We start from the raw sequence: 14673 nt of genomic DNA on the forward strand, positions 1-14673 counted from the left end.
TCTGTCTTTCCCAGCACCATCCCTCATTGCCCCACCTTTCAGATCCTGTATGCCACGGGGAGCAGGAATGTCTTCTACATTGTCAGGTTCTGACAAAACCCCCAACCTCTGTCTGTACCCTGATGTCATCTCGTAGGCTCTGTGACATTTGGATAATGGTACAGTTACTGCCACTGATGTAGCTGCCCCTCTGTGTGTGAGCCCTGCGCCTCTGTATTGAGCCTGTGCTCTTTAGTTTGCTTCTCACTCACCCTGTCCACTGGCCTGCAGAGGCATCTCTTCCTCTACTGCCCCCCTTCTTTTTTTTTTTTTTTTTGCCAGTCCTGGGCTTGAGCTCAGGGCCTGAGCACTGTCCTTGGACTTTCTCAAGGCTAGAGCTCTACCACTTGAGCCTCAGCACCACTTCTGACTTTTTTCTATGTATGTGGTACCGAGGAATCGAACCCGGGTCTTCATGCATGCTAGGCAAGCACTTTAACCACTAGGCCAAACTCCCGGCCCCTGCCCCCCTTCTTGCTCACAGGACTCCCTGCATTTAAGAAAGCTGTCTATTACAACGATGCATTCCCCAGTCTCCCATGCCTTTCCAGGGCGAGTTACCACCTTCAAACACCCCCAAGTATTTGAGAAGCCAAGAGTTCCAAGCATTGCAGAGAACCCTTGACACTCAAGTTGGGGTCTCCAGCTCCCGGTGAGAGCTTACATTGCACCATGGTCCTAGCCTCTCCTGGGCTGTGTAGCACAGATCTAGGAGGAGGTGCTTTTTCCAGGCTCAGCGTGAGTGGGGCTGAAGAGGAGGGCAGGGCTTGGGGGGCTTTTTTTTAGGGGGGGGTCATGGGCTTGAACTCTGGGCATGGGCATTCTCCCTGAGCTCTCTAGCTCAAGCACAGCCCCATTTCTTGTTTTCTAGTGATTAATTGGAGATAGGAATCTCATGGACTTTAGTGCCCTGGCTGGCTTTTATTGGGAATATTTTTAACTCATCACACCCAAGTGACATTTTGGGGGTACAGACCAGATTACTGTGCAACCTAACGTGGAGAGAAGAATTCAGGTCTGAGGATAGTGCGGCATCTGTCACATCTACGCAAGGACTTCCTCTGTCTTAATTCCTGCATCCAAGGTCCCCATCCTTCTCCCCAGCCTTTTCCCCTTCCCCCACCCGTCCTTCCTCTCCATTCCTCCTCCTCTCATCTTCCTCCTCTTTTTCCTCTCCTCCTTTCCTCCTCTCCCTCCTCCTCTCCCACCTTCTCCTCCTCCTCTTCCTCCTCCTCCCTTCTTCCTCATTTTTTCCTCTTCCTCTTCTCCTCCCCTCCTCCTCTCCTCCTCTTCCTCTCCTCCTCTTCCTTCTCCTTTTTTTTTTTTCTTTTAATTTTGGTGCCAGTACTGGGGATTCAACTCAGAACCTGTCTCTTTACTGTGTTCACTCAAGGCCAACATTCTAACACTCTACCACATTATCCTTAACTTTACTTTTAGCTTTATACTAGTTCAGTGGAGATAAGGCTCTAACAGACTTTCTTGCCCAGGTATGTATGTATGTATGTATGTATGTATGTATGTATGTATGTATGTATTTATTGTGCATGTGGGGGGGGTCATGGGGCTTGAACTTGGCTTGGGCATTGTCCCTGAGCTCTTTAGCTCAAGACTACCACCCTACCCTTGAGCCAAACCCCACTCCCTGTTTTTTTCTAGAGGTTAATTGGAGACAAGGGTTCTCATGGTCTTTTCTGCCTGGGCTGGCTTTGAACCACGATCCTCAACTCTCAGCCTCTGAGTAGCTAAAATGACAGGCCTGAGCCACCCTACCCAGCTATGCCCAGAATCTTCCATGAGGCTAAACCCATCTGAGCAGGATGCTTTGGTTCTCATGATCTCATCCATCCCCCTCTCCCTCCCCAGTCCTTTGACATGAGCAATCCCATTTCACAGATTAAGAAAGTAAAGATCTTCCTATCAGCTAGATGCCTCCAGAGGTCAGAACCTTTTTTTCCTGCTTTGCACGTGATGTACGTGAAATTCAAAGTCACAAATGACTCATCTAAAGTCTTGCTTGTTAAGCCAGGTGCTGGTGGCTCACGCCTGTCAAGAGGCTGGGATCTGAGGATCGTGTTTCAAAGCCAGCCTAGGTAGATAAGAGACTTATCTCCAGCGCACCAGCCACAAGCTGGAAATGGCTCCAGTGCTAGGATAGCAGCTTTGCGTGAAAAAGCCAAGTGAGAATGTTGAGGCCCTAAGTTCAAATCCCAGGATAGGTACCACAATAAAATCATAAAATCAAAGCCAGTGGATGTGACAAAAGGAGTGAACATTTGAATTTGACGTCAGTCTATCCAGAGCCTGCTGGGATACATTCTTCTGGAAAGGAACTGCCTTCTCTTGATTATGAAAGAGTCTCTGATGGTCAGAGGTGATGAATTCTGTCCCCAACTTCCTTATTGTCCCCTTCAGAAGGAAGTTGTGAGTCTGAGTTAGGACTTAAAGACTAAGAGGTTGACTCATCTTTTGTCCATTTTCTCCCACAGCTTACCAACTCTGCTTGTGACCCACATGGATGCCACCCTGCAGCAGGGGCAAGGGCCCCAGGGGGGCTTGCCACGACCCTCAGACAACTGGGAGCTGGTAAGTTTGGGTTCATTTCTTGCTTACTCAAAGCTATGGAGAAGGAGGGGGGGAGTATGGCTTAGTGGTAGAGTACCTATCTAGCATGCACAAAGCCCTGGGTTTGACCCCTTCGTACTACATACACAGAAAAGGCCAGAAGTGGTGCTGTGGCCTGAGTGGTAGAGCGTTAGCCTTGAGAAAGCTCAAGGACAGAAGCTCAAGGACAGTGCCGAGGTCCTGAGTTCAAGCCCCAGGATTGGCAAAAAAAAAAAAAAAAAAAGAACCCACTATGGAGGACAGCATTTCTGGAGTCTCACCCACATGGGACCTAAATCTCAGCTCTGGTTCCTCTCTCCTTTGAGGCTCTAGACAACTTCAAGACAGGGACTTAAAGAGACCTGAAGTGACCTGAGTTCAAGTCATGACAGGAACTTGAGTCCAGGCATGCCAGCTCCAAACTATTTTTACTAGCTTCCCACCCAGAAAATACATTTACCACAGGTAGGTTAGCATACCCAGAATGGCCTTCTCAGAATTTTCTTGTTACAAAGCTCTGCTTTTTTGTGGTTGTTTGAATTTGGGGGGATTGTTTGGTTTGGTTTGGTAGTATTGGGGTTTGAACTCAGGGATTCATACTCAGCTGGCACGCTATCTCTTGAGCCATGCCTGAGCCCTGCTCTTTGGTGTTTAATTAAGAGATCAGTTCTCAGAAACCTTTCTGCCCAGCCTGGCCTCCAGCTATGATCCTTCCACTCAGCCTCCTTAATAGCTAGGATTACTGGTGTGAGCCCTGGTGGGCTTTTGAGCCTCTTCCTTGCCATGTTTAGCCCTTCTGGCACATCGTCTCCTCACATGACCACTGCAGTCAGACACCAGCAATAACTGCCGTGCTAAACTCCTTTTGGAGTTATTATATAGCATAAGTCATATGGTGGAGGTGGCTCAGAAGTGAGTCAGAATCCCTCCCTGCCCCCTCTTGCTTTCATTTTGGCTAAGATCTAGAAGCCCTCGCCTACCACATGCTCATCAGGAAGTGCTTAAGAAGACATTTTTGTATGTCTTAAGTGTCTGTTTCCTCATCAGTAACATGGAAAGCACTAGAATGGAATCCTCTCCTCTCCCTGGAGGCACCATAAGTGCGTGGAGAAGACACCAAGAGAGGGTTTCTGCCCTTCACACTCGTTTTGATTTTTGCTTACTAGCCTTGCTGTCCAGCTGTGAGGGGATCACTCACACTGGGTCCCCTCCTCACTTCCTCCAACACCCCCCTACACACTGGAAGAAGAAGTGCCGCCCTCTGCCACGTGGTCCCTGAGCTTCCTGGGTAGGGTTTGCGCAGGCTCCACAGTCTGCCAGGGAGCTGGGAAGACAAGCACTTGAACTTGATTAGTGTGTGTGTGCCAATCCTAGAGCTTGTTCTCAGGGCCTGAGTGCTGCTATCTCAGCTTTACCACTTGAGCTACAGCTCTACCACTGGCTTTTTTTTTTTTGCCAGTCCTGGGCCTTGAACTCAGGGCCTGGACACTGTCCTTGAGCTTTCTAAAGGCTGGTGCTCTACCATTTGAGCCACAGCACCACTTCTGGCTTTTTCTGTGTCTGTAATCCCAAGGAATCGAACCCAGGGAGCTTCACACATGCTAGACAAGCACTGTACCACTAGGCCACGCTCCCCGCCCCTCTGACTTCTTTTTGCATACTTAATTGGAGCTGAGTTCAGGCTGGCTTTTTACCTTGATCCTCAGAACCCAGCCTCCTGAATGGCTAGAATTACAGGCTTGAGCCACTGGCACCTGACCTGTACTTGAAATTTATTCTTCTGCTATGCAATCACTCAGTGGTTCCTACTCTGGGTACTGGGAAACCATGAGATATTTAGTCATGATGACAAAAGGAAGACGACCTCACTAGAGTTTAAATGAGTGAATGAGCAGGATCAGACGATGTAGGGGCTGGGGTTGGAAGCATGGCTCAGTTAGTAGAGTGCTAGCCAATGAGCAAAAACAGCAGGTACTGAGTTCAAGTCCCAGTCTTGTACACCCCCTCCCCCGGAGAGAGAGGGGGAAAGGGGAGGGAGAGGAAGGATGTGGGGGCTAAGAAGGAGCCACTGGGGAAGGGGTGGGGTGGGAGGTAGCTTTTATCACCTAGATGCAGGACCAGAGCCCGGCTGTAGGTTGTATGAGAGCCTGTCCATTGACAGGCTAACTGGGGAGCTCTGCCCCACTTGGAATTGGGGCCCTGGCAAGGCCTGCCTTGTAAGTACTGGTCTGCTTGTCCCTAGGTACACGAGTGTCTCCAGCAATTCAAGGTGACAAGGACACAGCTGCAGCAGATCCAAGCCAGTCTCCTGGGCTCCATGGAGCAGGCGCTAGCAGGACAGGCAGGCCCGGCCTCTAGTGTCCGGATGCTGCCCACCTTCGTGGGATCCATACCACATGGCACTGGTGGGTGGCATAGACAAGGGTGGGTGGCCAGGCCTGCAGGCCTAGCACTTCTCTTTATTCTTTCTTTCTTTCTTTCTTTCTTTCTTTCTTTCTTTCTTTCTTTCTTTCCTTCTTCCTTTCTTTTCTTTTCTTTCTTTTTTGAACTTAGGGCCTGGGCTTCTCTGTGTTCAAGACTAGCGCTCTATCACTTGAGCCACAGAGGCACATCTGGCCTTTCCTGTGTCTGTGGTACTGAGGAATGAAACCCAGGGCTTCATGCATGCTAGGCAAGCACTCCACCACGAAGCCTCTTCCTTTTCTTGTGGATCATGGGGTTTGAACTCAGGGCTTAGTACTATATCTGAGCTCTTTTGCCCAGTGCTCTACCAATTGAAGCCACAGCTCCACTTTTGGCTTTCTGGTGGTTCATGGGATATAAGAATCTCATGGATGGGCCAGGAGTTTGGCCTAGTGGTTAAAGTGCTTGCCTAGCATGCATGAAGACCCGGGTTCGATTCCTCGGTACCACATACATAGAAAAAAGCCAGAAGTGGTGCTGAGGCTCAAGTGGTAGAGCTCTAGCCTTGAGAAAGTCCAAGGACAGTGCTCAGGCCCTGAGCTCAAACCCAGGACTGGCAAAAAAAAAAAAAAAAAAAAAAAAAAAGAATCTCATGGACTTTCCTGCCTAGGTTGGCTTTGAACCACAATCCTCAGCTCTCAGCCTCTTGAGCAGTTAGGATGACAGCTCTGGTCACCATTTCTGAAGTCCCGTTAAGCAGACTTTTTCAGGTGTTGGGGATTTTTCTTTCTTTTGGGGAAGGACAGAGTTCTGGAGTTGCTTAGCTGAATGCTTTTTGTATTTCCCCCCATCCCCCTTGCCCTCTAGAACAAGGAGATTTCTTGGTGCTGGAACTGGGGGCCACAGGGGCTTCCCTGCGTATCTTGTGGGTGACTCTGACGGGCACCGAAGGACACAGAATAGAGCCCAGAACACAGGAGTTTGCAATCCCCCAAGAGGTGGTACTGGGCACTGGGCAACAGGTGAGCAATTACAGAGGAGGCCCTTGGGGGCCTAGGGCAGAGGTGGGCAGGGCTAAGCCCTCCCTTGGTCCCTTTGGGGTGTGGTGCTGGGTGGGCGGAGCTAAGCCATCGCCTTATCCCACAGCTCTTTGATTTTGCCGCCCGCTGCCTGTGTGAGTTCCTGGACACGCAATCCGTGGGCAGTCAGGGTCTCCAGCTTGGCTTCAGCTTCTCTTTCCCTTGTCACCAGACTGGCCTGGACAGAGTAAGATGGAGGGGAAATGGGGACAGTGGGTGACAGAGGCTGTAGTCTTTAGAGGTGACCCTGTTTTCTGTCCCCAGAGCACCCTCATTTCCTGGACCAAAGGTTTCCACTGCAGTGGCGTGGAAGGACAGGACGTGGTGCAGTTGCTGAGGGACGCCATTCAGAGACAAGGGGTCAGTAGGGGGAAGCTGGGACAGCCTGGGTGGCCTGGATTTCTACCATAGGTTAGCTCGATTTGTGCTTCTAGGCCCTACTGCTTTTCTTCCTAGTTTAGCCCTCGGGCAAATGTATCTACTATTTCATGTTATTTTATTTATTTAGTGATAGTCTTAGAGCTTGAATTCAGGGCCTGGGGCTGGCTTCCCGCTGTAATCCTCAGCTCTCAGCCTCTTTGGTAGCTAGGATGAGCCACAGGCCAAGAAAACTTTCTGTACGGTGGGGTACAGCATATATATATATATATATATATGGGGGGAAAATGCAGACACGGACTCAGTGTCTCCATCAAAACTGAAGCCCCATTGGGCACTGGTAGCTCACGCTTGTCACCCTAGCTACCAAGAAGGCTGAGATCTGAGGATCATTCTTCAAAGCCAGTGCAGGCAGGCAAGTTCATGAAACTCTTATCTCCGGTTAGACACCAAAAAAAAAAGCCAGACATATGGGGTAGAGCACTCGTCTTGAGTGAAAAAGCTCACGACCAGTTACCCAGGCCCTGAGTTCAAAGCACTGGCACACACACACACACACACACACACACACGTGGAGGCCCCAGGCCTGCTCACCCCCCCCCCCCCGACTCCTTCCTGTGCTCCTCCTCTCTGATGGTGACCCCCACTTTCTCCCTTGGCCAGGTCTCCAGCATTGATGTAGTTGCAGTGGTGAACGATACGGTGGGTACCATGATGGGCTGCGAGCCGGGCGTGGGGCCCTGTGAGATTGGACTCATCGTGGGTGAGTCCTGGGTCATCTGTGGTGAGGGGTGGGGGGCTGGGCTGCCTGGCACGGGGTGGGGGGAGGAGCAGACCCTGAGAGAACCCTCCCTGGCAGACACGGGCACCAACGCCTGCTACATGGAGGAAGCACGGCACGTGGCGGCGCTGGACGAGGACCGGGGTCGCAGCTGTGTCAGCGTGGAGTGGGGCTCCTTCGATGATGATGAGGCCCTAGGCTCGGTGCAGACCATCTTTGACCTCACCCTGGACCGCGAGTCTCTGAATCCTGGCGCCCAAAGGTGACCTGGCTGTGGGAATTGGCTCTGCTATTGCTCTGATCCTTCCTCCCATGTCGAGGCTCAGAATATTGGGGTCCCAGCTCCACTTCTGGCCTTGGGCTGGTTCATGGGAGATAAAGAGTCTCACAGACTTCCTGCCCCGGGCTGGCTTTGGAGTTACGATCATCCAGATCTCAGCTTCCTGAGTAGCTAGGGTGACAAGTGTGAGTCACCAGCGCCTGGCTAGAACCCCACGTGTGTAACCCCTTGGCCTTCTGACTAATCAACCCCCAAGCAAGTTGTGAGTTGGGGTGTTGACTTGCTGAGCCAAGTGTCCCCAGCTTTTGGGGGTCCGGTGGCTCCTTTAGGAGCCCCTGAAGTCCTTGGCGTTGGAGAGGGAAATGACTTCCTTTTAGGAGGAGCCGAGCAGATGTCAGGGTGCGGGGGAGGGGGGGGGCATGTCCAGCCGTGTCCAGCTGTGTCCAGCTGTGTCTCCCTGCAGGTTTGAGAAGATGATCGGGGGCCTGTACCTGGGGGAGCTGGTCCGCCTGGTGCTTCTCCATTTGGCACGGCGTGGCGTGCTCTTTGGCGGTTCCACCTCTCCGGCCTTATTGAGCAGAGGCAGCATTGTCATAGAACACGTGGCCCGCATGGAGGAGTAAGTAGGGCCAGCAGGAGGAGGGAGGGGGGGTCCCTTGGTTTGGGAGAAGGATAGATATCTCTGAGGGAATTACTGGAGTCCCAAACCAACCCCCCATGGCTTCCCCCTCACTGCAGCCCCTCCACGGGAGCCGCATGTGCCCAGGAAATCCTGCAGGATTTGGGCCTGAGCCCAGAGGCCTCCGATGTGGAGCTGGTGCAACGTGTATGCACGGCCGTGAGCACGCGGGCCGCCCAGCTCTGTGCAGCCGCCTTGGCTGCTGTCCTGGCTCGTCTCCAACACAGCCGTGAACAACAGAGGCTCCAGGTGGCTGTAGCCATTGGCGGCCGAGTTTTTGAACAGCACCCCAGGTATTGTAAAAACACGATCTGGTGTGTGTGGTGGGGGTTGGGGGGGGAAGAGCAGGTAGCCTGAACACGTGTGTGACACACCCAGAGGAATGGGCTAGAATGACCTGTGGATACAAGCAGCCATGCTTGAGGGGGTTGAGGGCTGTCATCCTAGCCATTCAGGAGGCTGAGATCTTGAGGATCAGGGTTCAAAGCCAGCCCAGCTGGGAGAGTCTGTGGAACTCTTATCCCCAACAAATCACCAAAAAGTCAGAAATAGAACTGTGAAGGCTGGGAGTGTGGCCTAGTGGTAGACGGCTTGCCTAGCATGCATGAATACCTGGGTTCCATTCCTCAGTACCACATACACAGAAAAAACAGGAAGTGGTGCTGTGGCTCAAGTGGTAGAGTGCTAGCCTTGAGCAAAAGCAGCTCAGGAACAAGTGCTCAGGTCCTGAGTTCAAGTCCCAGGACTACCCATCCTCCTTCTCTCCCCCCCACCCCCCAAAAAAAGCAATCCAAGCAGAGTAGGGGACCCACTGAGGACCCTGTCGGTGGGGAGTGATCAGGAGACATCCAGGGAGAGACAAGATGCTGCTTTTGATTTGTGGGTGGCAGGGAGAGGACCACTGCGAGTACTAGGTAGAAAATGTATAGCACACATTCAGGCAGGAGTTGTTACAGAGCTCAGGCCCTGGGGGTCAGGTGCCCAGATGCCAAGCTTGGCATATTCTCGGTGTGTGTCTGTCTAGGTTCCATGGCATCCTCCAGGACATGGTGGTGCTCTTAGCTCCAGACTGTGACGTGTCCTTCGTCCCCTCTGTGGATGGCGGTGGCCGGGGTGTGGCCATGGTGACAGCCGTGGCCGCTCGCCAGACTGCTCAACGCCGCCTGCTGGAGGAGACGCTGGCACCCTTCCGGTTGAGCCGTGAGCAGCTGGTAGCGGTGCAGACGCAGATGCGGGAGGCCATGGCCAAGGGGCTCCGGGGAGAGGCGTCGTCCCTCCGAATGTTGCCCACCTATGTCCGGGCCACCCCAGATGGCAGCGGTGAGCACTGCGCTGTAGAGTCCTGAGAGTCCCTATGGGCGCTGTGTCCTGACACTGAGGCTTTCTGCCCCACAGAGCGAGGGGACTTCCTGGCATTGGACCTGGGGGGCACCAACTTCCGAGTCCTCCTGGTCCGTGTGACAGAAGGGGGTGCACACATCATCAACCACGTCTACTCCATCCCCGAATGTGTGGCCCAGGGCTCTGGGCAGCAGGTACACAACCGCTCAGGCCCGGATAGCCGAGGTGGGGTACAGCTAGGATGGGGCCCTGCCTGACCTGTGACCACCCCCCCACAGCTGTTTGACCATATCGTGGACTGCATTGTGGACTTCCAGAAGCAGCAGGGCCTGAGCGGGCAGAGCCTGCCCCTCGGCTTCACCTTCTCCTTCCCCTGCAAGCAGCTGGGTCTGGACCAGGTAAGGCCAGGCCCTCCACCAAGAGATGCCTTAGGCTTGGCAACGTTTCTCCCTGCTTCTAACAAGGGGCTGAAAAGCCGAGCTCCAGGAGCTCATGTCTGTCATCTTCAGTGGGTTGAGATCGGAAGATGGAGGTTCAAAGCCAGCTTGGACAGGAAAGTCTATGTGATTCTTATCGCCAATGAACCACTGTACAGTCAGAAGCAGAGCTGTGGCTGAAGTGGTAGAGTGCTAGCCTTGAGTGAAAAAGCTAAGGGACAATGCTCAGAGGCCTTGAGTTCAAGCCCCAGTGTGTGTGTGTGTGTGTGTGTGTGTGTGTGTGTGTGTGTGTAGCTTGAGCTCAAAGCCTGGGCTCTGTCTTTTATTTTGCTTTTTCTTTTCCTTCCTTCCTCCCTCCCTGTCTCAACCTCCCCTCTTTCTCTTTCTCTTTCTCTTTCTTCTTTTCTTTCTTTTTACCAGTCCTGGCACTTGAAACACAGGGCTTGGGCAGTGTCCCTGAGCTTCTTTTGCTCAAGGCTAGCACTCGACAACTTTAGTCATAGTGCCGCTTTCAGCTTTTTCTGTTTATCTGGTAGTGAAGAGTCCAGTCCAGGGTTTGATGCATGCTAGGTAAGCACTCAACCACTGAGCCCCATTTCCCAGCCCCTTATTTAGCTTTTTCATTCAAGGCTGGCACTCTACCACTTGCGCCACACCTCTACTTTTGGCTTTATTTTTGCTGGATCATTGGAAATAACAGTCCCACAGACTTTCCTGCCCAGGCTGATTTGAAACCATGATTCTCACATCTCAGCTTCCTGAGGAGTTGAGACAACAGGCGGGAATCACTGGTGCCTGGCTTTAATCATTCTTAACAGGTGTCTTCACAGACTTGGGGACATGAGGCAGAAGACGAGGCTATGGACAGATAGGGCAGAAAAAGTGAGGGCTATAAGTCAGGGATGGTCTTCTCCAGGATTGGAGAAGCACAGAGGGGGTTCATTCTTCCTTCACCCCATGCAGGGCGTTCTCCTGAACTGGACGAAAGGTTTCAACGCATCTGACTGTGAGGGCCGAGACGTGGTGTGTCTGTTGCGGGAAGCCATCAGGCGCAGACAGGTAGGAACTCTTGCCTCTGAGGGGGGCTTGAGTGGAGGGGGAGAATGGGGGTTGGCAAGCCTAGAGGGGAGGGAAGTGTCATCTGTTTCCTAAGATGGGGGCTCTTTCTAATAGAGACCTCTGGGTCCAGCACTGGTTGCCATGACGACCATGTTGCCTGGCAACCAGCAGCATCTTTTTTGTGTGCAGGCAGTGGAGCTACATGTGGTGGCCATTGTCAATGACACGGTGGGGACCATGATGTCCTGTGGCTATGAGGATCCCTGTTGTGAGATGGGCCTCATTGTTGGTGAGAGCTGAGTCCTTTCCTACCCCTACTACCTGATAATTCGCTGCTTCCTGTTGATTCCTCTGACTGTGTGTGTGTGTGTGTGTGTGTGTGTGTGTGTGTGTGTGATCCTTCCTGTCTGAGACAACGGCTATACTGGGCTGGCAGTGTCAGCTACCCCACTCAACAGCCATTGATTCTTTCTGAGCCTCAACTTGTCCGTCTGGTGAATGGATCTCTGCTGTAGAATGCCACGGCCATGCTTGCTTTATTGCTTTTACCTGAGTGGCAAACCACTGGGGCCTCAACTTCTCCATCTTAGATACAGGGAGAGACTATGCCTATCATGGGGTCACTGGGGTGGGATGAAGCAGGGGCAGGTAACAAAATGAGGCATGGTGCCAGACTGCCGGTGCATCGTGGTGTTTGAAATTGGGGGGTGGAGTAATGTTTGAGGGTTCATCAGACAGTCTAAGATTCGAGGTCTTTATTAAGCCCATACTTTGGGGGCCAGCTGGCAGCTGGAGAAAGAGACAGAAAGGAACAAAGAAGTAGAGGGCTGCTTGCCTAGAACTGACCTTGGGGACAAGGGAAAGGAGGGGTAGGTGGTGACCCTTAAAGGATCTGACTCTGAGCTCACACCAAACTCCTTAGGAGACTGAGGTTTGAAGCCAGCCCCAATCAGACAGAACTGTGAGACTCTTATCACCAAGTAACGAGCAAAAAAAAACCACCCCAAAACAAAACTAGAAGTGGAGCTGTGGCTCAAGAGATAGAATGTCAGCCTTGAGCATAAAAAGAGCAGAAGGCCCTGAGTTCAAGCCCCACAAGGAGAGGGGGAAGGGAGGAAGAGGAGGGATGGCAAGAGAGAGAACTGTCTTTGACTCCACATGTAGGTCAACGTTTGAAACAGAAGCCTTCATGGACGAGGTTCAGCGAGGTTCTTAGGTAGAGGGCAGGCTACCATGGGCAAGAATTTCTTGAACACAGGGCTTGGCACAGGGAGGTGTGCAGGTAAACTATGGGATGGAGGAATTTCAAATTTCCAAGACTAGCACTGTACAGGAGAAGGTAGGAAATATATTTTATTGGTTTCATCTTTCTTTTCCCTTTTGGTGCCCATACTAGAGCTTGTACTCAGGGCTTGGTCTCTGTCCCATACCTTTTCCCTCAAGGCTGCAGCTCTACTACTTGGCCCACATCTCCACTTCTGCCTTTTTGGTGGTGAATCAGAGATAAGAGTCTCATGGACTTTCCTGCCCTCGTTGGCTTTGAACTGTGATCCTCAGATCTCAGCCTCCTGAGTAACGAGGATGACAGGCGTGAGCCACCCTCCCCCAGCTTCAGGGGAAGGAGTTGAATGTGGGGACACGGAGCAGGGTGTGAGGCAGAATTTTGTCATTCAGGGGCAGGAAGAGCCTGGGAGAGGGGATGGGGGGTCTTTGTCTGCTTCAGTACATGGCCGCCACCCTGTCTGCAGGGACCGGAACGAATGCTTGCTATATGGAAGAGCTCCGAAACGTGGCCAGTGTGCCCGGAGATCAAGGCCGCATGTGTGTCAACATGGAGTGGGGTGCCTTTGGGGACGACGGCTCACTGGGCTCGCTGGGCACCAGTTTTGATGTGAAGGTAGACCAGGCATCCATCAATCCGGGCAAGCAGAGGTAGGCTGGGAATCCTGGGCAGGGGTGGCTAGCACTGATGGGGTCCCGTGGCTTGTGCAGAGACTCACACAGCTTTCCTCATGCAGGTTTGAGAAGATGATTAGTGGTATGTACTTGGGAGAGATTGTCCGCCATATTCTCTTGCATTTAACCAGCCTTGGAGTTCTCTTCCGGGGCCAGGAGACCCAGCGCCTTCAGACCAGAGATATTTTCAAGACCAAATTCCTCTCTGAGATCGAAAGGTACCTCAGGCTTGACTGAAAAGGAGGCCGGGTCGGGGAGCCCATTCTAGAGGGTAAACTGGGGAGATCATGTCTATAATCCTAGCGGCTCAGGAGGCTGAGAGCTGACGATTGCAATTCAAAATCAGCCCGGGGCAGAAATGTCTATGAAACTCTGATCGCCAATGAACCATTAAAAAGCTGAAAGTGGAGCTGTGGCTCAAGCGGTAGAGTGCTACACTTGAGTAAAAAACACCAAAGGACGACACTGGAGCCCGAGTTCAAGTCCAGTCCTGCCACTAACAAAGCAAATCAAAACAACAATCTCCCTCAAAACTAGGGGATGCTGTGCGAGAAAGAAGGTGAGCTCATTCAAGGACCCATATTTCTGTATTCTGTTCCTTCCTGGTCCCCAGTGACAGCCTGGCCCTGCGGCAGGTCCGAGCCATTCTGGAGGCCCTGGGACTGCCCCTGACATCTGATGATGCTTTGATAGTCCTGGAGGTGTGTCAGGCTGTGTCCCGGAGGGCTGCCCAACTCTGCGGGGCCGGAGTGGCAGCTGTGGTGGAGAAGATCCGGGAGAACAGGGGCCTGGAGGAGCTCGCGGTCACCGTGGGAGTGGACGGGACCCTTTACAAGCTGCATCCTCAGTGAGTGTTGTGCATGGATGGGCCCGGGAGGCGGGATGGCACCCTGGAGAGCGGAGCCAGGTGAGGCCTGGCTTGGTCAGGGACCTGACAGGCGTGGCCACGGACCTGGAGGCCATGTAAGGCTTGGTCAGGGGCCCTGCAGACGTGGGCAGATCCCAGAAGGTGTGGCAGAAGCCCGAGGAGGTGTGGCCAGTCCTGGCTGGTCTTGGGCCTAGGAGGCGTGGCCAAAGCCTAGGAGGCGTGGCCAAGGCCTAGGAGGCGTGGTCAGGGCCTAGGAGGCGTGGCCAAGGCCTAGGAGGCGTGGTCAGGGCCTAGGAGGCGTGGCCAGGGCCTAGGGGGTATGGCCAGGGCTCGGGAGGCGTGGCCATCTGAGTCTGGCTGGTCACAGGCTCACCATCCCTTTTCCCTCCCAGCTTTTCTAGCTTGGTGGCAGCTACAGTGCGTGAGCTGGCTCCTCGTTGTGTGGTCACCTTCCTCCAGTCGGAGGACGGGTCTGGCAAAGGGGCAGCTCTAGTCACTGCCGTTGCCTGTCGCCTTGCCCAAGAGGCCCAAGTCTGAGGAAATCTCCAAGGAACCACAGCACAAGATCTGGGGTTCAAGCTGTCCCTCAGCCATGCTCCCAGACCAGACACTCCCGTGTGTGTGTGTGTGTGTGTGTGTGTGTGCGTGTGTGTGTGTGCGTGTGTGTGAGACCCCTCTATGGCCATCAGTCCCTTGTGCCCTGACTTTTTCTCCCCCCCCCCCCCCCCCCCCCCCCCCGCCCAGGAGAAGCAGCACACTTGGGTTAGCA

At 53.1% G+C, this 14673-nt stretch overlaps 1 protein-coding gene across 1 annotated transcript; it reads left to right on the forward strand.

Annotated features, from left to right (window-relative positions):
• The first annotated feature begins 2506 nt into the window (after positions 1 to 2506).
• On the forward strand, positions 2507 to 14534 carry Hk3 (hexokinase 3). Its single transcript, XM_090325471.1, has 18 exons — positions 2507 to 2625; positions 4886 to 5048; positions 5914 to 6068; positions 6193 to 6312; positions 6390 to 6485; positions 7167 to 7266; positions 7363 to 7546; positions 8028 to 8183; positions 8303 to 8536; positions 9268 to 9563; positions 9639 to 9778; positions 9863 to 9982; positions 10985 to 11080; positions 11270 to 11369; positions 12829 to 13012; positions 13099 to 13254; positions 13650 to 13883; positions 14297 to 14534. Exons 1-18 carry the CDS (start codon positions 2554 to 2556, stop codon positions 14439 to 14441), a joined length of 2751 nt encoding a protein of 916 aa, XP_090181597.1. The 5' UTR covers positions 2507 to 2553; the 3' UTR covers positions 14442 to 14534.
• The last annotated feature ends 139 nt before the right edge of the window (positions 14535 to 14673 follow it).

The sequence above is a fragment of the Megascapheus bottae genome, chromosome 38, assembly GCF_031878675.1.
Source record: "Megascapheus bottae isolate mThoBot1 chromosome 38, mThoBot2.hap1, whole genome shotgun sequence".
Taxonomy (NCBI): Eukaryota; Metazoa; Chordata; class Mammalia; order Rodentia; family Geomyidae; genus Megascapheus; species Megascapheus bottae.